Source organism: Acomys russatus, chromosome 7 (assembly GCF_903995435.1).
Source record: "Acomys russatus chromosome 7, mAcoRus1.1, whole genome shotgun sequence".
Classification (NCBI taxonomy): domain Eukaryota; kingdom Metazoa; phylum Chordata; class Mammalia; order Rodentia; family Muridae; genus Acomys; species Acomys russatus.
Window position 1 is genome coordinate 13984834 of NC_067143.1, and position 21777 is coordinate 14006610.

At 43.9% G+C, this 21777-nt stretch overlaps 1 protein-coding gene across 1 annotated transcript in view; it reads left to right on the top strand.

The window, feature by feature from the left end:
* The first annotated feature begins 5607 nt into the window (after nt 1–5607).
* Cyfip1 (cytoplasmic FMR1 interacting protein 1) overlaps nt 5608–21777 on the top strand; it is a 68932-nt gene continuing 52762 nt past the window's right edge. The window contains 11 exon segments of the mRNA XM_051148636.1: nt 5608–5725; nt 5803–5808; nt 5810–5893; nt 7226–7303; nt 7464–7565; nt 8947–9128; nt 11754–11850; nt 11943–12071; nt 13212–13316; nt 19465–19556; nt 20551–20668. Coding sequence (XP_051004593.1) covers nt 5609–5725; nt 5803–5808; nt 5810–5893; nt 7226–7303; nt 7464–7565; nt 8947–9128; nt 11754–11850; nt 11943–12071; nt 13212–13316; nt 19465–19556; nt 20551–20668 — 1110 coding nt within the window. The 5' untranslated portion in view covers nt 5608.

Sequence of the window (21777 nt, forward strand, 5' to 3'; positions counted from 1 at the left end):
CCCGATTCTGTCTCCCTTCCCCTATCCCCCAAACTCCCCCCCCCCGCCAGTCCCTTCTCATCCCCCCACCCCACACCTCCCCCCACCCATCCCCTGAGACAGGGTTTCTCTTTGTAACCTTGGTTGTCCTGGACTTGCTTTGTAGACCAGGCTGGTCTCAAACTCACAGTGATTCCCCTGCATCTGCTTCCCAAGTGTTGTGATTAAAGGTGTATACCACCACTGCCTGGTGATTCTGTCCATTTTTGCTGTGGAGTTTGAACTGTTTGGGCTAGATGCAGACCGAGCTAGGATTGTTCTGTCTTTGAGGTGTTGCTCCGTTAATAATGTAAGGCCACTGTTTCGCCACAGTGATGCTCTTTGAAGGCCAGTGCCCAGGGCCACCCCACCTTCCACTGCGCCAGTTCTACCTGTTTTCTTGTTTCTGTTCTACTTTCACCTACCAGGTCCATCTAACCATCTTTGTAATTTTGTATATTGCTTATAGTTAATGCAATTATTGATGTGTTTGGATTTAGCACTATTTATTATTGTTGATGTTGTTGTTGTTATTGTTATTGCTGTTAGTCAGTGTCTCACTGTGTAGCCGTCGCTGACTTGGTGCTTACTCTGTAGTCCATGCTGGCCTCAAAGTCCTTGTGTCATGGTGTGCGCCACCACTTCTGGCTATGGCTACTCTTTAGTTCTTTTCTCCTTTTTCTTTATTCTCTCTTCTGGCTTTGTGTTGTTGGGTCTAGCATTGAGTTCAGGGCCTTATGCCTGTTAAGCACTCTGTCACCGAGCTACATTCACTGTCTGCCTTCTTTCAGTAGTTGAACGATTTGTAGTATTCCATCTTAATTTATCCCAAATTGTGTCTACTTAATAGTTATTTCCACTCTCCACCCCTACCATCTCATTGGGGCTGGTGGTGGTGGTGGTGATGCGGGGCGTTACACCTAGGACTCTGTGTATTTAAGTAAAACAGCTTACCACCAGGTAAAATCTCAAACCCAGTAGTTCTTCCACACTATGTAGCCACTTTTTTTTAGTGGATGCTGTGAAAATCCCCAAGTACATGGTTAGTAATTTTTGTACTCTCTTAGAACTACAACATGTGGAAACCTTACCACCATGTATGTTTGCTTTCCTCCTATCAATTAGAGTTCCCTTTTGTGCCTTCTTTTTTGTTTTGTTGTTATTTTTTGAAACAGAGTTTCTCTGTGTAGCCTTGGATGTCCTGGACTCACTTTGTAGACCAGTCTGGCCTTGAACTTACAGAGATCCACCTGCCTCTGGCTCCCAAGGGCTGAGATTAAAGGCATGCGCCACCACCGCCTAGCTAAAAGTTTTTGTTTTGTTTTGTTTTTTTGGTTCCTTTTCTGTACATTGATATTTTGCCTGGATTTCTGAGAGATTGCATCCACCGAAACTGGGGTTACAGATACTTGTGAGGAGCCACGTGGACACTGGGACTCGGACCCGGGTTCTTTGGTTCTCTGCTAGAACAACCGACGTTCATAACTGCTGAGCTGTCTCCCCAGCCCCCTGTTGTGACTTCTTAATCTCAACAAAATAATTGAAAAACAGATTTACAACGATAGTTGAGAACCATTTTTATTAGTTTGTGAAAAAAACAACAGGGTAGGCAAGCTGTAACCTTGGCAGTTGGCAGGGAGATGGGAAACCCGCTCTTTGAGTCAGGGTCAGCAATGGATGTACAGAAAATCTGCTTAGGATGTTGGCTGGTGTTCAAAGAAGAGATAGACAGGAGAAATGGAACAATTCGAAAGATGCACAGCTTTAGCAGAGATCTGCAAGCACCTACCCTGAAGGAGGAGCTTCTGGGTTATATAAGTACCTTAACCCGTTAAGGGGATAATTATTGTTCATATGTCCGTAGCATGTCTGTAGGTGAATTAACTAATCAGGTTCTTAGGCCAGGTAGTTGACATGCCCAGTTGGATTAATTTCCCCTCCCCCCTCCCCCTACATAGTGCTGGCTGTCCTGGAACTCACTGTGTAGGCAAGGCTGGCTTTGAACTCACAGAAATCTGCCCGCGTCTGCCTCCCGAGTGCTGGGATTAAAGCTGTGTGCTATCATGCCCAGCAGTTAGAGTAACCTTTTTTAAAATTTATTTTGCCCAACTTGTTTGTTTGTTTGTTCGTGTTTGGTTTTTCGAGACAGTGTTTCTCTGTGTAGCCTTGGCTGTCCTGGGCTCTAGACCAGGCTGATCTCGAGCTTACAGCGATCCACCTGCCTCTGCCTCCTGAGTGCTGGGACAAAAGGCATGCGCCACCCCCGCCTGGCAATATTTTTATTAATTATTTCACACAGTGCATCCCAATCACATTTGCTTCCCTTCCTCCTAGGTCCACCTTCCCACCCTTATACACTCCCCCGCCATCATCGTCAACAACAAAAAACAAAAACACCAAGTCCCATTGGAGCATGGTCAAACTCCCAGTGGCCAGCCACTTAAAACTGAAGTGGCCTGTCCATCCTGTGTCCGTGACACCCGGTCCCATAGCATCCCCCACCCATGACACTTCAGCATCTTTATCACAGTTTTAAGCACTTTTATTACAGTGTTTAAGTACTCTTTTCAATAGTTTCCTGTCTGGACTGTTTTCTGGGTGGGGAGTGGTGGGGAGGGGACAGTCACAGAAGCCTTCATTGCCTCTCATTCCCAGGCTGCAGTCATCACTCTTAAGGGAAGCGTGTGAGACTGTAGTGGAGGAAGGAGTGGGTATTTCGTAGGTTAGGGTTGCCTGAAATGAACTGCAACTTAACCTCTAGAGCTACAGCAGCTCAGCCTCTTTCCTATCATTGAACATTTAATCAGTCGGTTGGCCTCTGTAGACAGAGCTTCTTTCCAGGAATTCTCATTCACAGGACCCCTTTTCCTCCCAGAAGGATGGATGTTGCTAATGTCCTGGTCATCTTTGCTTTTCTGTAGAGATACGCTTCACTGGAATCCCCCAGGCCCCCCGAGCACCGCTTCTCAGTCAGTAGAACCCTTTCTTACGAAAGGCCCCATGTACTTTGCAGAAGAGTGTACTGTTATGTTAATTGCAAACCTTTCCCACCTAGACACTTATCCTGAGTATTGTTTCTCAGTCAATATGACATGCACAAGACATGTACTTTGCAAAGGCATCCCAATGGGGTCATGCTTAAGCTTTGTTGTAATAATTGTCACCAGGAAACTTTTTCTGAAGTTGTACTGTGCTTAATTAAATATGTCACAAAACCACTCCTGGATTACCTCTAATGGATCCTCTGCTGGCCATAGTGTTTGCAGGGACTTCCCCACACAGAGGTGGTTTGAATAAAAATGGCCCCCATAGGTCCATGAGGAGTGGTGTTATTAGGAGGTGTGGCCATGGTGGAGGAAGCGTGCCATTGGGTGTGGCCTGACCTTTGAGGTTGCTGGAGCTCAAGCCAGGCCTAGTGGCTTAATTCTGTTCCTGCTGCCTGCCGATCCAGATGTAGAACTCTCAGCTCCTTCTCCAGCACCATGTCTGCCTGCACGCTGCCATGCTTCCCACCATGATGATAATGGACTAAACCTCTGAAACTGTAAGTCAGCCCCCAATTAAATGCTTTTCTTTATAAGAGTTGCCATGGTCATGGTGTCTCTTCACAGCAATAAGACCTTCCACCTTAGTGTGTTTATTGGTATTGCTGTTGTTTGTCTTCTTTATGCAACCTTTTCTACACGAGACTGGTTCACAGCAGATATCCTGGCATTTTGACTCTTAGAATCTGAAATGTTTCCAGAACCATAGATACAAGATATGTGATGTAAATGTGTCCATCGGGGCTGGGCTCCGCACAATCCATCCATCTCGGCATTGTGTCCAGTTGTGCTTTCCTGTAATGGTCACCATTTGCTCTAAGAAGAAGCTTCTTTGATGTGGGCTGATAGCTGCGTTTGTCTTTGGGTATAACGATAGGATTCAGAATGTGGCTAGGAGTTATGCAGGATAGCAAAGTGGTGGTCGCAGATTTTCTTCTAACATCTGTTAGGAAGTTGGCCGAGAGTCTGTAAACATGAATGCGAAGTGGACACTGGGGATATTGTGATATGAGACTTTGGTCTTCCTAAAACCATTGGAGGATGTTGCTGTTTTTACTTTATTAGGAAATCAGCCTGTCTTATCTGGTCTGTGGCTCCGTATCAGTCCCACTTCTCAGCTTGTGCTATGTCCCTTAGACCTGTCCTCCTCTGTATGTCTCACATGGCTGTATAAGACTGTGCTTTGTTTTATAAATAAAAAGCCTTAGATTGATATCCGTGCTGCTTTCGGTTAGTCTGGGATTTCAAGACTCTTTGTTCCTGTCCACACTGGCTCACTGGGTCTCTGGAACGTCTTTTTTTTTTTTTTTTTTTTTTGTCTTGGGATGTAACTCTGATCGTTGAGAGGACATGAGCAGCATGCCAAGGTTTGTGGGTCTTTAACTTCCACACTGCTGTTTGATTGAGGCTTCTATTTGGAGCTTCCTTTGGCTCATTGGTGTTACCTCCTTCTTAGAACACAGCCTGTCCTGTGGCTCCATCTGTGGACAGAGCCCAGATCTTCACGTCTCCCCTTCAGGAGAGTGGACTGTCTTTCTACCCCACCACCCATCCTAGGGTCAGAACACATTCAGTGGAAGGCGGGGTATGTGTGTTGCTGGAATCTGGCCACGTGTCCAGCTGCATTTCTCTGCCTGTCTGTACTAGTTTTTATGGTGTTTATGCTCTTCTCTCTGACTGCCACCTTCCTCGGTCACCTTGTACACACTTCTCTCGTGGCACTCCCTGTGATTCCAGCCTGTCTGTCTAGCTACACTGCTGGTGGCCAAGGGCAATGCTCTTGGGACCTATCCCTGTCACTTATATATTTGGAATAACCATGCAGGAGACGCTGTCCTATTCCATTCATGTGAAGCGTTAGCACAGAGGGTACTCTTTGAGGACCCTAAGCATCAGCCGCTAGGTACTGGAGCGCCAGTGCAGAAAGGTGCAGGAAATGACAGCAAGCGTGGTATCCTGTATTAGCCGAGATACTCTGTAGTTGCCAAGTGTTTCTGTGGCTGTGAAAAGACACCATGACCATGGCAACTCTTGTTAAGAAAAACATTTAATTGGGGCTGGCTTAGAGTTTCAGAGGTTTAGTTCATTATTGTCATTGTGGGAAACATGGCAGTGTGCAGGCAGATACGGTGCTGGAGGAAGCTGAGAGTTCTGCGTCTTGATCTGCAGGCAGCAGAAGCAAGCGTGTGTCATACTGGGTGTGTAGTTTGAACATAGGAGACCTCAAAGCCCTCCTCCGCAGTGACGCATTTTTTCCCAACAAGTCCACACCCCACTTCATCACCTCCTAATACTGCTACTCCTTATGGGCCAAGCGGTCAAACACACGAGTCTATGGGGGTCAGCCCTATTCAAGCCAGCACACCAGGGTACTAGAGGTCAGGAGAGTTTTCCCAATAAGCCTGGAAGAAGGAAAGGTCTCCAAGGGGCGTGCAGTCCCTAGGCCCTTGTGCTCTCGTTGTCGCCAGTGCCCTTGAAGGAAGGGGAAAGGAACCAGTCGCACATTCTTTCCTCACCGTTGTCTTCGTACTTTGTTCTGCTGCAGGATGGCTGCCCAAGTGACACTAGAGGATGCTCTGTCCAACGTGGACCTCCTGGAGGAGCTGCCTCTGCCTGACCAGCAGCCCTGCATTGAGCCTCCGCCATCCTCACTGCTCTATCAGGTAGGTCTTTGAGCAGATGTGACCCAGCTGGCTGCTCTGACCTCAACATGATGGCTTTGTCTTTCCTTTCCCTTCAGCCAAATTTTCAACACCAACTTTGAGGACAGAAATGCATTTGTCACCGGCATTGCAAGATACATCGAGCAAGCAACTGTTCACTCTAGCATGGTAATGTTGTCTGTTTCTTTCTTTCTGTCTAGCAGGTGCCATATTTTTGTTTGTTTGTTTGTTTTTTCAGGTGCCATATTTGAACTGCAAACAAACTACATGGTTCCTGATGGACTAGACAGACAAAAGGAGGAGACAGTTTTGAGAAAGTCTTTTCTTTTATTATAAAAACAATGCATACTCTTTTAAAAATGTTAATATCAAACTGGGTGGTGGTGGCACATGCGCTTGGGAGACAGAGACAGGCCTATGAGTTCATGGCCAGGTTGACCTACAGAGTGAGTTTCTGGACAGCTAGGGCTACACAGAGAAACCCTGTGCTTTTTCTTTCTCTATGCCTGAATTTACATATGTTAGGTATACACTCATATGGGACTTAGGTTTTCTAATGAATTCTATTGTTGTAATTATCTATTTTAATGGTTTTGTGAACATTTTTTGTTTTGTTTTGTTTTTGTTTTTTGAGACAGAGTCTCTCTGTGTTAACCTTGGCTGTCCTGGACTCACTTTGTAGACCAGGCTGACCTCGAATTCACAGTGATCCGCCTGCCTCTGCATCCTGAGTGCTGGGATTAAAGGCGTGTGCCACCATGCTCGGCTTTGTGAATATTTTTATGTCGTCATGTGTGCCAGAGAAAATACTTTGAATGTCTTAATAACCCATTTTGCAATATCCACAGTTATTTTTCTACATGTGCTCAATTTCCCCTTTTGTGTAATAAATAATGCTGTGATGAACATATTTCTACGTATTTGTAGAAGTGAAATTATAAGATGAAAAGCAGAGTACTTTTAATGCATCTTAAAACCATTACCAGGTTTCCACTTACATCTTAAAAAACACCTATGGGGTTTTACTTTTTTTTTTTTTTAAACCAAAGCAAATGATAGGGAAGTAATGGGACAGAACACCAAAAAATTAGTTTTTCAAAATGATGCTAGCCCTTTTCATGTGGTGACTATTGCTGAATTTTAGTGCTGTAGGAAATATTTTGCCTTTTCCTCCTATATATCCTGGACTAGCAGCTCTATTATCTGGACCCTGTCTGAACCTGGAAGTTCGGTGTGACCTGGAAACTATGAGGTTGCTGTGTACCCCTGCCTAGGCTTTCATGCCCCTAGTTTCCTGTCTGCATGGCAGGTAGTTATGTAGGGTTGATGGGGGCCAAGATGCTCTCCTCAGAAACGACTGTGTTGTCACCCAGACTCCTTTGCAGCCTGCTGAAGCTGTGAGGGATGTTTGGAGCAGTTGTGGTGTCTGTGGTGGGCACTGTGTCTCTTGTCAGGCTGCGGTCCCCTGCTTGCCCATGACTTGTCCTGTGTATTTTGTAGAACGAGATGCTAGACGAAGGCCAAGAATACGCTGTTATGCTGTATACCTGGAGGAGCTGCTCCCGAGCCATCCCGCAGGTGCCTTGCCTTTTTATTATTTATTTACTTTTTTTTTTTTTCTGCACCTGTCCCCTGTCCATCCAAGCCACCCCCCATCTTGCACCCCTTTTTCGGTTATGGGAACGCCTGCTTCACCCTGATGAAAACCTTACTTGGCGTCTCTTTCTTTTGCACTCAGGTGAAGTGCAACGAGCAGCCTAATAGAGTTGAAATTTATGAGAAAACGGTGGAAGTTCTTGAACCCGAGGTCACAAAGCTGATGAATTTTATGTACTTCCAGGTAAAGCATCAAATAATCAGAGGGCTTTGATGCTAAGCAGTAAGGACAGTGTAGTACAAAGTAGAATAACTGCGTCAGACAGAGGAGCACCAAGGCTGACACACTCTTCAGAGTACATAGTTCTTTCGTGTTTCACCTTTCTGTTAGGGTGAATTTTTATCCTGCACAAAAGCTTGCTTTCATCACTTCCAAGTTTGTTTATTTATTTATTTATTTATTTTAAATAATTTTTTTTACCTTTATTTTATGTGCATTGGTGTTTTACCTGCAAGTATGTCTGTGTGAGAGTGTCAGATCTTGGAGTTACAGACAGTTCTGAGCTGCCATGTGGGTGCTGGGATTTGAACTCCGGTCCTCTGGAAGAGCAGTCAGTACCCTTAACCACTGAGCCATCTCTCCAGCCCACTTCCAAGTTTATATATCTAGTTTTTTCCAGCTATTTTCTTGACTACCTGATACTTCCTACCCTGTGCCTGACCTCATTTGATGCTTCAGTTATGCCAAGAAATAAAAAAAAAAAAAAAAGGCTCATGGAAGATACTCACTGGCTCTTTAAAGTGGTGGAAATATCTGTAAACAGTTTTTTAAATTGTCACTTTCCTTAAAAGTTACCAAGAGTCACCCTTCTTTCCCCTCTGACAGTCAGCATTGGTATTATAGATGTTTTATCGGAGCATTTTGCTTGGTAACTGCCTTCAGTTGTTTTCTGTTGCTCTAACAAAATACTCCAGTGATCCAACTCAAAGGAGGAAGAGTTTATTTTTGCTCACAGCTCAAGACTTTAAGTCCATCGTAGCAGAGAACTCAAGGCAGTAGGAGCTTTAATTGCCCGGTCATGTCATTTTCATAATCATGACACAGAGATAAGAATGCATCCTGTGTCCCAGCTCCTTTCTCCATTTTTCTGGAGCCCAGGATCCCAGCCAGGGAGTGGCATCACCTCCAGCAGGGGCTGGCAGGGGTAGTGGGGGTGGTGGGGTGGTGAGGTGTGGGGGTGGTGGGGTGGTGGGGCAGTGTCTCTTTCTACCTCAGTTAGTCTAATCAAGGTGCTCCCAGATAGGCAAGCTGTCAAACCCGTCTCCCAGGTATGCCAAGTTGACAGTTAGCAGTAACCACCACAGTACCACAGTACTTCTGCTGGAATAATCACCAAAATTCTTTCACTTTAGTAAGAGACATGGTTGATAAACTGCAAAATAAGTAATGGTTTTTGCAGAGCAAAGGCCTGGAGACTGCTCAGACAAGGGTGTATTTGTGAGGTGGAAAGTGAACCCTAGACCCTCAGTGAGTGACAGTGAATGAGGGAGCACCCTTGAGACGTGGACGTGGATTTGACGAGCTGCTGACTGGTGCTCCTCTGCCTTCCCCTGTCTGTGCTCAGAGAAACGCCATTGAGCGTTTCTGTGGGGAAGTGAGACGCTTGTGCCACGCTGAAAGGAGAAAGGACTTTGTGTCCGAAGCCTACCTGATCACCCTGGGCAAATTCGTCAACATGTTTGCTGTGCTGGACGAGCTGAAGAACATGAAGTGCAGCGTGAAGAATGACCACTCAGCGTACAAGAGGTGAGATCAGGCCTGCGGGGCGGGCCAGGTCTACCCTGCTGGGCCTGCCTCAGCCTTGCGTGTTAGTTAGCAGGTGCAGGCCTCCTGTTTCATTGATGGATGCTCTTATCATCTGGGGTCTTTGAACATATAAGGCACAGGGCTGGCTGACAGTTTAAAGGTCTCTGCTAGTTTTACATATCTTGAGCGCCCTGGAGCTTTACTGGTGAGCTTCAAATGGTGCACGTGGAATCTGGGTGCTTAGTACCCTTGAGATGATAAACACGCATCTATCTCCGTTTGTTGTGTAGAGCTGCGTGGCCTAGGGAACAACTTCTTCTTCTTCTTCTTCTTCTTCTTCTTCTTCTTCTTCTTCTTCTTCTTCTTCTTCTTCTTCTTCTTCTTCTTCTTCTTCTTCTTCTTCTTCTAATTCCCTACCCTCTAGGGAACTACTTTTTATGGGGAACGTGGGCTTTTCATCCAAGGATGCTAAGTTGCAGTCCTCAGAGAAGTTGCCATGTCCCTTTCTTGTCCCTTGTGTGTTGAATGACCCTGGTACTTCCTTGCAGACATGAGGCTGTACGATCTTGGCCCATGCGCTGTTGGCAGGTGTCTTTGGATCACACTGAGCATTCCAGGGCCTTTGGACAGTTAGCTCTTTCCTATGGCAACTTCACCTTTCTTTTTTTTTTAAGGCACAGAACTTATGGAAAGAGGCCAGTGGGGGAGCATTAATCAGGTTTTACTGTTGTTGCTATGATGAAATCTGGACTTGAGGTCCAGGGTTAGGGTAGGTTTTCTGACTTTAAATGATCCAGGTTTAAGATCAGTCTTCCTACTGCAAAAGATCAATCAAGAAGTCCTTCCCAGGTGTGCCAGGCTGCTTGGGTTTGCTTGATTCCAGATGTAGTCAAGTTGACAGTTGACAACCACACTAGCTTTTATATTCCAGATGTAGTCAAGTTGACAGTTGACAACCACACTAGCTTTTATATTCTCATTCGTATTCTCCCCCCCTCTCATTCTCTCGTTTACTCTCATCTTTTGCACCCAGATTATAACTTTGAATACATCTTCTGAGTAAAATGTAAAAATAACCCACACAGTTGTGGTGAGCCTTGACTGAAATAGAAAACAGTGTCCTTGAATCATTCCTTCCTTGGTTGTCACGTCTCATACACACCCTAGCGTCTACTGGAATCAATAAGGTGACTGCATTAAAAAGATAAGAGTGTTACTATACCAGTGATATGATGGAACTGAATACACGTTTTCAAAATGCTAGTTTTTAAATTTTTGACGTACTTTTTATTTATTTATTTACTTATTTATTATGTATACAGTGCACATCCGATCACATTATAGATGGTTGTGAGCCACCATGTGGTTGCTGGGAATTGAACTCAGGACCTCTGCAAGAGCAGTCAGTGGCTCTTAACCACTGAGCCATCTCTCCAGCCCCCTGATGTACTTCTCTTAATTAAGGAATAATTGTTCTGCAGTCACCACATAGTGCTCATAGTCCAGTACGGCTGCTTGCATTCTCCCCACAATTTATTTATTTTTTAAAATATTTATTTTTATTTATTATATATACAGTGTTCTGCCTGCATGTACGCCTGCACAGATCTCTTATAGATGGTTGTGAGCCATCATGTGGTTGCTGGGAATTGAACTCAGGACCTCCGGGAGAGCAGACAGTGCTCTTAACCACTGAGCCATCTCTCCAGCCCCTCCCCACAATTTATATTCTGGTCAATAGGGAAGGGAAAAACCATAAAGCTGTACTCTTTCTTAGAAGTAAACATTCAAGCTCCTGGCAATCTTTTGCATCATATCTCGTGGCCCACCCCTTGGTTGCCTGGCCAGAGCCAACTGCAAGGGAGACACTACATTGTCATTCCTTGGAAAGTTCAGGCTGTTCATGGGGAAGAAAGGAAGTGAATTGAATGTGGATATGACCCTTCTTTGTGGCGCCATAAAGGCTCAAGATCCTGGGTTGCACCGATAGAACCTGATGGGCGGTCTCTGTTACGTGTAAAGATCTGTCACTCCTTTCTCTACACAGACTTAGCATGTACCTTCAAGGATTTCACTGTGCAAGCCTCACATTGTGGAGCTGAGTAGGTGGCAAATCCAGGACCCTGGGAAGTTGCCGAGCTAGGGGACTGAGCCAGCGTAGCTGGGGAGAGGGACTAGTGGAGATAGCAGTAGCCCAGTGAGGCTTTTAGAAAGATCCTTAACAATGCATTTCAGGGCATTCAAGGCATTGGAGTCAGAATATGCAGAGACAAGGTCTTCTCTGACATGGAGATTAGGGGTCCTTTGACCCACAGACAAAGGTGAGCATTCACTTAGGTATCGGAGAGACCAGAGTATAACACCTGTTAATGAAGTCCATTGGCCGTGGGCAGTGAAGAACAAAAGCTCTCTGGAGCTGTGTAAGATATATCTCAGTTAGCAGAAGGTTCCCTAGAGTCAAAGGCAGAGGAGCTGCAAAAGGCTTAAACTGTGAGCATCTTCTGCAACACACATTTCTGCAGATAACGGCAGGTAAAGGAGAGGAATCCTGACCACCCCCCCTCCAAGTACCCACCCCTTTAAATCGATTTGTAGACATTTTAGAATTGACTGTTTTCTTTCTAGGGCTGCTCAGTTTTTACGGAAAATGGCAGATCCACAGTCCATCCAAGAGTCACAGAATTTGTCCATGTTCCTGGCCAACCACAACAAGATCACACAAGTAAGGCCTGCATCCTCCACACACTGCTGATGGCCCCTGTTGCTGGCGAGGCCGGAGTGGGCGGTAGCTTACGTCCTCCCCTTGTGTTTCAGTCTCTGCAGCAGCAGCTTGAGGTCATTTCTGGCTACGAAGAGCTCCTGGCAGACATCGTGAATCTGTGTGTGGATTACTATGAGAACAGAATGTACTTGACGCCCAGCGAAAAACACATGCTTCTCAAAGTACGTGTGCAGAGGAGGCCGTGACAAGCTTTCTCGGGCATGAAGCACAGCCGCACAGAAGGCTGTACTTAGTGTAGGATCTTTGCCAACCTTTTCTCATTCTCACATTGTCGTGTATGTGGATAGTGTCTCCTGAGCGTGCACACAACTTGTCCCCTTTGCTCACCACCTCTCTCTGTGCACGGTTGGTCTAAGGGCACTGTCTGCTGTCCCAACTTGTGACACATCCTTGTCAGGAGAGCACCAAGAGGTGATGGAGAAGTCCCTGGTCATGTTCCCAGGGCAAACTGAGGACGTTTGGCTGTTGCCGACTTGCATTTGTTGGTTTACATGCACTGAGAGTTAAGTTTAGTGGTTATGCCTGGCTGTGTCTCGGCTGGAGCCGTTCTGCAAAAGCCTTGCTACTCAGGTTAGACTAGTCAGTGCTGCTTTGTCTCTTAGCAATCAGCCTGGAAACCAAGTTACCCTTTGTCACCCAATTTCAGTGAAGAAAGAAAATAAAAAACTGCATTGAAAGCACCAGGCTAGGAATAATAGGTATTAAATCACAACCAACCCTAAAAAATTACACAGCTTAACGCACACTGTCACACTTGGTATTAAATCACAACCAACCCTAAAAAATTACACAGCTTAACGCACACTGTCACACTTGGTATTAAATCACAACCAACCCTAAAAAATTACACAGCTTAACACACACTGTCACACTTGCTGTGAGCTGGTAACTACTGGAGCGCGCTATGAGTCATTCCAGGTGTTAAATATTGATTGTACATTTGGCCACTTCCGTTCATGATCCTCTAGGGACAGTCCTGTACCTACATGGGTAGGCATGAAGTTATTCTCGAAGACTCGAGCTTATGGTAGTATTGGGGAACTGTCTTAGAGTTCTCTTGTGCAGCTGCCCGCCTCTGGTTCTGCCCTGTGCTCCGCTCAGCAGGCATTGGTACTTGAGTGTCCAGGGAGGAAGCTGAACTAGCCACAGGAGATGACATAAACAAGGAAAAAAGTTTTATTTGAAAGGATAGCTCTTTATTTCGTAGCACTGTTAAGAGGGTGATTTGTGATTTCAGTGTGCATCTGTGTGGGTGAATTCACAGCTCCAAGCGTGACATTGCACCATTTGTGGCTTTCCAGGTCATGGGATTTGGTCTGTACTTGATGGACGGGAGCGTCAGTAACATCTACAAACTAGATGCCAAGAAAAGAATAAATTTATCCAAAATAGACAAATATTTCAAGGTGAGTTTCATATATGTGTATACATATGTTTATATGTACATATGAATTTAAACTTGTATAGATTTTTTTGATAAAGGTTTCTACTTAGTTCTGAGCATTGATGATAAATGGTTTTTGTTGTTGTTGTTTTTTGTTTTTGTTTTTGTTTTTAGTTTTTCGAGACAGGGTTTCTCTGCGTTGCCTTGGCTATCCTGGACTTACTTTGTAGACCAGGCTGGCCTTGAACTCACAGCGATCTGCCTGCCTCTGCCTCCCGAGATGATAAATGTTTTTATTGATAAGTACCTTGAGTTTTTGCCGAGTGAATCTGTGATTGTGATGCAAATCAGGATGTAGTGAGGCAAGAAATGGCTTAATCTCCCCTCTCAAAAGGTGGCTGCTTTCTCTTTCCTGTTCCTTGCCTTGCCTTTGCCTGCCTTGAACAGTGTAGAAAGGGAACCGTAAGACTTCTCCTCTTTTGCATCTGGCTCGATATGCCCAACCTTCTGGTTGTGAAAAATAATCTCTATGGGAGCCTGGGGCCAGAGCTCAGAGGTTTATCTTTATTTTATTTTGTGTTAGAACCATTTTAATAAAATGAGCTATGTCTGCCAGATCTAGGAAGGAAAAGGTTTATGCCTATATGTCTTCCAGTAACACTTACAGACACAAAGAAGAACGAACTGGCACAGGTTCAAAGCTCCCTGTCTATCTGGCCAGCGTCTCCTTACTGCCAGGCGTAACAACTTAATTACAGATCAATAAGTGCCCTTTGCTTCTCTCCTCATTCTTTTTGTCCAGACACGTTATTAGGGAATTCCGGTGCCCTGAATTTTCCATATAATTATAACGTGTTTAATTACAGAAAAGTCCTGCAGAAATGGAGTTCAAGGTTGCATGGAGGAGAGGCTGGAACGATATAGCTCAGTGGTTAAGAGCACTTGCTGCTCTTGCAAAGGTCCTGAGTTCAATTCCCAGAAACCACATGGTGGCTCACAACCATCTATAGTGAGATCTGATGCCCTCTTCTGGCCTGCAGGACATTAAATGAATGGGTGAATGAATGAGTGAACGAATAAGTTAAAAAGTTGCGTGTAATAACAGGAGATCATGGTTTTGAAGTCTAGCACTAATAAAAAAAAAAACAAAAAACTGTAGGTCTATAATTTATATCAGACACCAGAGATTTTTCTTTTAAAGTACACATCAACTATTAACTAACATTTTAAGAGGTAATTTATTTTTTGTTTTTATATAGGTATATGTTATATACTTCCTGTCCTCCCTTTTCTTTCTGTGAATATTATTTTTTAAATAATGTATGTAATGCATGTAGGACAGTGGATCACACAGTTTGCACAGCTCTGAGCAGTTTTTCAGTGCCAGCTGTCAGCTGACGGTGTGAAGGGAATGAGCTAGAAACAGTGTCCATCCCTGAGATCCCACGAAGGTTTGCTGCAACGCTGGGTCATTGCTTGGTTTTTATTTTTAGTGGTGTGTGGTTGCATGTGGTTTTGACGGTTTGATGAATCACTTTGCAAATTAGAAAAAGCAATCATCTAAAACAGTAGCATCCTAAGTAGGTCGCTCCGGCCATTTCCAGTTGGCACCTGTTGGGCCACCTCTAAGACCCTTGAAATTTCCTTTTTTGGTTCATGGAGCTTTGTCAGAGGAATCTGATAATCACCTCTCTCTCTCTCTCTCTCTTTTTTAAGCCATGCCTGGCTAAAACCAGATGTCTTGCCCAGAATATTTTATGAATCTCCATAAAAGGATTCTAGGGGGCTTCATAAACCTGGATTTTCCACGAGAATGTAAATATTATATAATAGCACATAAAACCAACAATAGTAATGTTCCTAAACAGGAAATTGAGTCGGCAGACATATGGCTGGCATGAAGCTTGACCAGAGGTCTTGGATGAGACCTTTGCATGAAGGAGGAGCAGGTAGACAGGGGATCTGACTGTGGAGGGGACACAGCAGAGCTCACCTTCCACTCATGGGATGGCTTTCTTAAACAGGTCTCACTTTTCCTTACAATTTGTTGCTTCCGTTGATGGTGACATTTACCTTTTTTGTTGTTGTTGTTTTTTGTTTTTGGAACACTTTATATATGAGCACTGGGTCTACCACTCTACCCCTCCCCCAACTTTTCACTTATTCCCCCTTGGAAATTCATGATGTCTTTGTTTATTGTGTACACACACACACACACACACACACACACACACACACACGTCTATACAACCTACGGAGTCCATTTTGTACATGTTTCTGTCACTTTGGGTTGGACATCCTGCTTTCTTGTTCAGCTATCTAATGTTCTGGGCTTCTGTTCAGCTGTCTGTCTACAGTAACCCCACGTCCTTGATTCAGAAGCTTAAAATAACTGTACTGAGTTTGCGTGTGGTAGCCTGGATCAGAAAGCAAGGCCACCCAATCCCAGCTTTTTCACTCCTCCTAACCTCAGGCCAGACCCTAAGCCATGGAGGGCACAGAATTCCCAGTTTATTTTGGCGGTTTGGCCGACCCTAGTAACATCCATGATGTTTAGGTTTTACAGGAGTCCAGGTGGTTAAAGTACTCTAATATTCTGAATTTCTTTGATGTTTGTGGTAAAGCTTTCCTATTCACTTGTTTCCTACTCAACTTTCCTATTCTTTTTTTCTAATTAGTTGGGTAAAGGACTGGTGATGCTATTTTATAGAACCAGCTCATAGATTCGTTGCTGCTTTGTATTGTTTTCCTTGTTTTTATTTCATTAGTTTCCGCTCTGATTTTTATTAATTCTTGTTGTCTAGGTGATTTGGGTTAGGTTTTGTTCCATTCTTTTTTTTTTTTTTTTTTTTTTTCCAAAATTTTGGGCTGCATCATGAAGTCACTTATTTGTCCTTCCATATGACTTATCATTATTAATTTATTTTATGTGTATGGATAGTTTGTCTGCATGTACATTTGTGTAACGTGTGTCTTTTATTTGTGTGTTATATGTGTGGAGCATGTACATGTTTAAGTAGATGTGTGGGTATGGGTGCACGCGCACATGAATGCGTATGTGTATGGAGGCTAGAGGGTTGATGCCAGATGTTTCCTTTTATTTAACTTACTTTTTGGGTAAGATCTCTCACTGAACCTGGAGCTCGTTGGTATCCCAGGCTGCCTGGCCACTGCGCTTTAGAGGTCCACTCATGCTCTTTTATATGGGCTCTGGGGAAGGCAGCTCGGGCCCTCAAGCTGCCCGCCCCTGAACCTCAACCTCGTTGTGTTCTGATTGGCTAACGTGTCCTGATGTGTCCCTGATGTTGTTTATATTATTGCCTTGGTGTGTTCCCTTTCGTTAATGCTAGTTCATGTTTACTGTTCTTCCACTGTCTGTATGTTGTATAGTTAAGTCTTTTATTGGATAAATGTGTATCATAAATGCATGCACTGTTGGAGACACAGCTTACAGAAAGCATTAGAAGATCCAGAAGTGTTAAACATGACAGGTTTTTTAAAAATTTTCTTCAAGGGAAGGAAATGATGCCTCTTCACATGGAAAGGCTGGAGTGAGTGTTGTCTGTCAACTCTGTGATATTTTTGCTGTTTTGTAGAGCCAGGCTTCCTGAATCCCTCAAAGCCTGGGCATTGTTTATGCCTTGATCCTGAGCTTTGTTTTCAGTGAATAGAAGCCAATCCTTGTGAAAGAGGTCCCACCGTACCCTGCATTCTCCACCAACAGACTCTATCCCTATGCTTATGACTAACCCGCCCTCTTTAGGCTTTGCCCTGAGCGCTGTTTATCAGCCAATAGGACTCATACTTACTGTAAAGGTCACAGATGCTTTGCTACTTTGCATGGGGCTTTTAATGTAGCCTTCCCTGAAGCTTTGCTATGAGAATTGTCACTTGGAGACTTTTTTCCTCAAGTTTGCCTGTGTTTAAATGTGTAAAAAAAAAAAAAAAAAAAAAAAAAAAATTAAACCACAGATTGAGACTCTGAAGTTTTGACCTAGTCTGACTCACCAAGTCTGGCTATACCGAGTTTTCTTCCTCACCTCTTTGCAGTTTGTTTCCCTGCTGGTGGTGAAACCCCCAGGGACACCTGACCTCCCCCCCCCCACCCACCCAAAGCAATGCACCTTCCTTTTTGTGTTCCTCCTTTCCTACTCAGCTTTAAAAAAAACAATTGACAAATAAATACTGTTTATATTTATGGTGTATAATGTGATGTCTTTTTTTTTTTTTTTTTTTTTTTTTTTTTTATGAAGATACTTTTATTTAAAATATTTCCTCTGGCTTTTCAAAATTATGTGCTCAGCCATTTGGGATTCCTCTGTTGAGCATTATCTGTTTAGGTTTATACTTCATTTTTTTTTTTTTTTTTGATGTTTTTTTTCCTTTTTTATTTTATTTAATTTATTGTTATTCTTTTTTTTTCATTTTTTTATTAATTTATTCTTGTTACATCTCAATGTTTATCCCATCCCTTGTATCCTCCCATTCCTCCCCCCCCCCAATAATGTGATGTCTTAATACATGTATTCATTGTGAACTATTTAAATTGAGTTCATACTTATTTTTTTCATGTAGAAATCAATGCAAGAATGTTCATTAAGTGTATTGAGCAATGCAGGACTGTTCGTGTTGTCAGCGTTAGATGCGCCTCCAGAGCTGGGGCTTCGTGCCTCCCTCATATCCATGTTCTTCTTTGTTTTCTTTTGCTGCTGGGGTCTGAACCCAAGGTCTGACACATGCTCAGCATTTGGCTCTATCGTTGGGCTAGGAAAGTTGAGTAGGAAACAAGTGAATAGGAAAGCTTTACCACAAACACCAAAGAAATCCAGAGTATTAGGGGAGTACTTTAACCACCCACTTCCCTTACTTTATGGTGCCATTTATCAATAGAAACCCTTGATTTTATTGTATTCTGGATATGCCAGTCGTTTCATTCGTATCCAGGTTATGGCATCCCAAGAATCTTCTATTGTGTTACCTTTGTGAAACATTGTTTCCTTTCTCACCTAGGTCTATAATCCTCTGGAACCCCGTCCATATTTATTTGTAGGGGCGGGTAGGGGTTGATAATCTTTGGATTTTTTTTTTTTTTCCTAGCATGATTCTTCAGTTGACCCTGCTTATTTGTTACAAAGACGTTTATTTCTCCATTGCTCTGCTGCCTGTCCAGCTCATCAGTCTGTGGAGCTGATCTGGGCCACTGTCCTGTATTCTGGCTTCCTTCCTTGAGGCAAGGCCGCACCGCCTTACTATCTGCAGCTTCCTGCCAGGTGTACTTATCCAGGAGAGGATGTGGCCCAGTTTTATTCTTTAAGATAATCTAGACACTATTAGGATTAGGCAGTGAAAGGTACCTGGTGGGTCTGGACCAAAGTATGCTGCATAGGTCATGCAGTGCAACTGATCTAATGCAAGAGGTTTATTGGGGGAGAGGAGAGAGTGAATGGCTGTCTCAGAGTGGGAACACACACACACACACACACACACACACACACAGAGAGAGAGAGAGAGAGAGAGAGAGAGAGAGAGAGAGAGAGAGAGAAATAGTCAATTAGTAGTGACAGTGGAAATGTCTGGTATCTGATGCTGCAGATGATGATGACATAAGCAGTTGGCGCTGAGTCGCTAAAAGGAATGCTGGCCAAGCGCCTGATTTACAACAGAAACATCCTTTTAAAGAGACGTTTTAGAATTGGTTTGCTGGTTTACAAAGAGAAGCGTTTTCCTACTGAAATATTGATTGGGCCTCCTAATCCATGGACATGACATATTATTCCATCTATTGAGAGTTTTCTTTAGACTTTTTTTTTTTTTTGCTAAAGATAAAAGTTTTGCTTTGAGGTCTTACACACCTTTTGTCCATGAGTATCTGGATTTATTGTAAAGTGTTTGCCTTTACATTTCATCTTCGAAGTGTTTGTAATGAATATATAGAAAATCAGCCGTGGTTGTAGCAACAGGGTAGGTTAAGTCCTTAAACATTTCTCTATGTGTTGTTTCTTAAATTGTATTCTGTCCTTTTCAAAGACCATGTTTACATCCCAAATGATTTACAGCTGTATTTAACCCAAGCTAATAGCTAGCATTAGTTCTCTTCCTCAGAGAACTAATTTATTTGGTGACAGGATGTACATTGTTACACTCACTTTCTTTCTGCTCTGTGAATACAGCAGCTGCAGGTGGTCCCACTCTTTGGAGATATGCAAATAGAACTGGCAAGATACATCAAGACCAGCGCTCACTATGAGGAGAACAAGTCCCGGTAGGAAGAGAATAAGCTTGCCATAGAGTGCGTTTGCTTATCTGACGTCATCACTCTGACATGCCCACGGGTGTGGAAGCAAGTGTCCTATATGGTTGCCCTTGCCAGTTGTGCCTGTTTGTGTTTGAATTCGTTGAGAAAAGCACTAAACATTTTAGTTTTCTTAGTAAAGCAAACCACATTTTGAACGTTTATTGTCCAGTGGCTAGCATGTTGGGGAGTACAGACTTAACATATTTTTTTATCCTTCTAAAGATGTCTACCGCACAGTACCAACTGAGACTATAAAATTACTTTTCTGGCCCCAGTGGTGTGGTGATGAAACATGATTGACAACCAGCCCAGGAGAGGAGCAGGGGCTGTGCGTGTGTATTACCAGGGTCTACAGAATTGTCACCCACGGGCTAAACCAGTCCAGACCTGTGTTTGTAAGGTCCCTAGATCTGAGAATGGTGGTTGTAAATGCTTTTTAATGGAAACGGTTAAGAAAAAGGGGCGGGGGGTGGGGGGTGATGACTGTTAGAGATGTGGCAGAGACACTGTGGCCCACAGGTCCTGACATTACTCTGTCTCTATGCGGAGGGTAATCTCAGCTGTCAGGGCTCTGTAGTTTACCGTTACAGCTTACCGCTACAGCTTACCGCATGCATACAATCTGACTTACTAGACAGTTCTCAATGCCCACTGGACTTCTCAGGAGTTTGTACTGATTTGTTGAGCGCTCCTACCCATAGCCAACCTGTATTTACTACTTCGTTGTGATTTAGACGTTATATTTCTCCCCCAGGGGAGTCAGCAAACCTCTCCTAGTGAGAGCTGTGTAAAACATCGTTCAGGTTTTATAGGCCTCAGATGGCTTCTGGCCCTTCTGATGTTGTAAAACGCATTGAACGGTCCCGGCCTCACAAGCAGTATCTTCCCCCGCGTCAGCTGACGCTGTACCTAGGTACTGTGCGGGTGCCTCGGGTCACACAGTCTTTCTCTCCATGCCCAGGTGGACCTGCACGTCCTCAAGCAGCAGCCCACAGTACAACATCTGTGAGCAGATGATCCAGGTCCGTGAAGACCACATGCGCTTCATCTCTGAGCTGGCACGCTACAGCAACAGTGAGGTACGCAGCCGCTGCGCCCAGAGCCACGTAGACCCCCAAGGGTTACTTTTGTTCTTTCCTACTCAAATATTAACATTGGCTGTTTTTTAAAATGTCAGATTTTTTTAAATTTAAAATTTTATTTAAATAATTTATTCAGATTACATCTCACTTGTATAAAATATCAGGTTTTAAAAATTCATTTCTTTAAATTGACCAAACCTAAATGGGGAGGATCCCCCAAACCCAAACCTTCATGACTGATCAATCAGTGCAGTTGGCCTTGTCTGTATCCACTCAGCTGTATAAACTATAGCTTTGCATCAAGAAAACACTGAGAGGGCTGGGACGGGTGGAAACCTGCCTAGCACATATATGTCTGTTGAGTGTAAGCTCTAGTGAGAAGGGAGTTACAGGTGAGAAGGAGGGAGGGAGGGAGGGGAAAGGGGCAGGGTCAGAAGAGGGGAAAAAGACAAGGAAAAAGAAACCCTGATAGAGATTCCAAAAGAAAAAATAGGGAGACGATGGAGCAATGAAAACCAGATAGTGGCAGTGGTGGCACACGGCTTTAGTCCCAGCACTTGGGAGGCAGAGGCAGGTGGATCGCTGTGAGTTCAAAGCCAGCCTGGTCTACAAAAGTCCAGGACAGCCAGGGCTACACAGAGAAACCCTGTCTTGAAAAACCAAACCAAAACCAAACTAAACCAACCAACCAAACAAACAAACAACAAAACAAAACAAAACAAAAAATCCAGATGGTGAGGAGACTATTGGGGAGTGAGAGGTCTTCTGAGCTGTGTGTCTTGTCATGATTATAGGGAAGTCAGTCCCAACCTAAAGTAATTGGAGCCTCTAGGTTGGTACAGGGGACATCCTCTGTGGGTCCGGATTTGGGTTCATCTTCAAAGGAAATCTCAGACACAGTCTGTGTCTTGTGAAAAACACTTTTATTTAAGTATAACCACACAACAGCAAGGCACACAGAAAGATTCCCTAAAAAGCTGAGGGCAGACTCTGCAATTGGTTTCTCTTCAAGGGGTAAAGATTTTAAGGGATCTTGGCGTGCTGAAATGGGGGAGATTTCTTCCTCTATTTAGGTTTGGTCAGTTTAAACAAAGCGAAGCTGATAC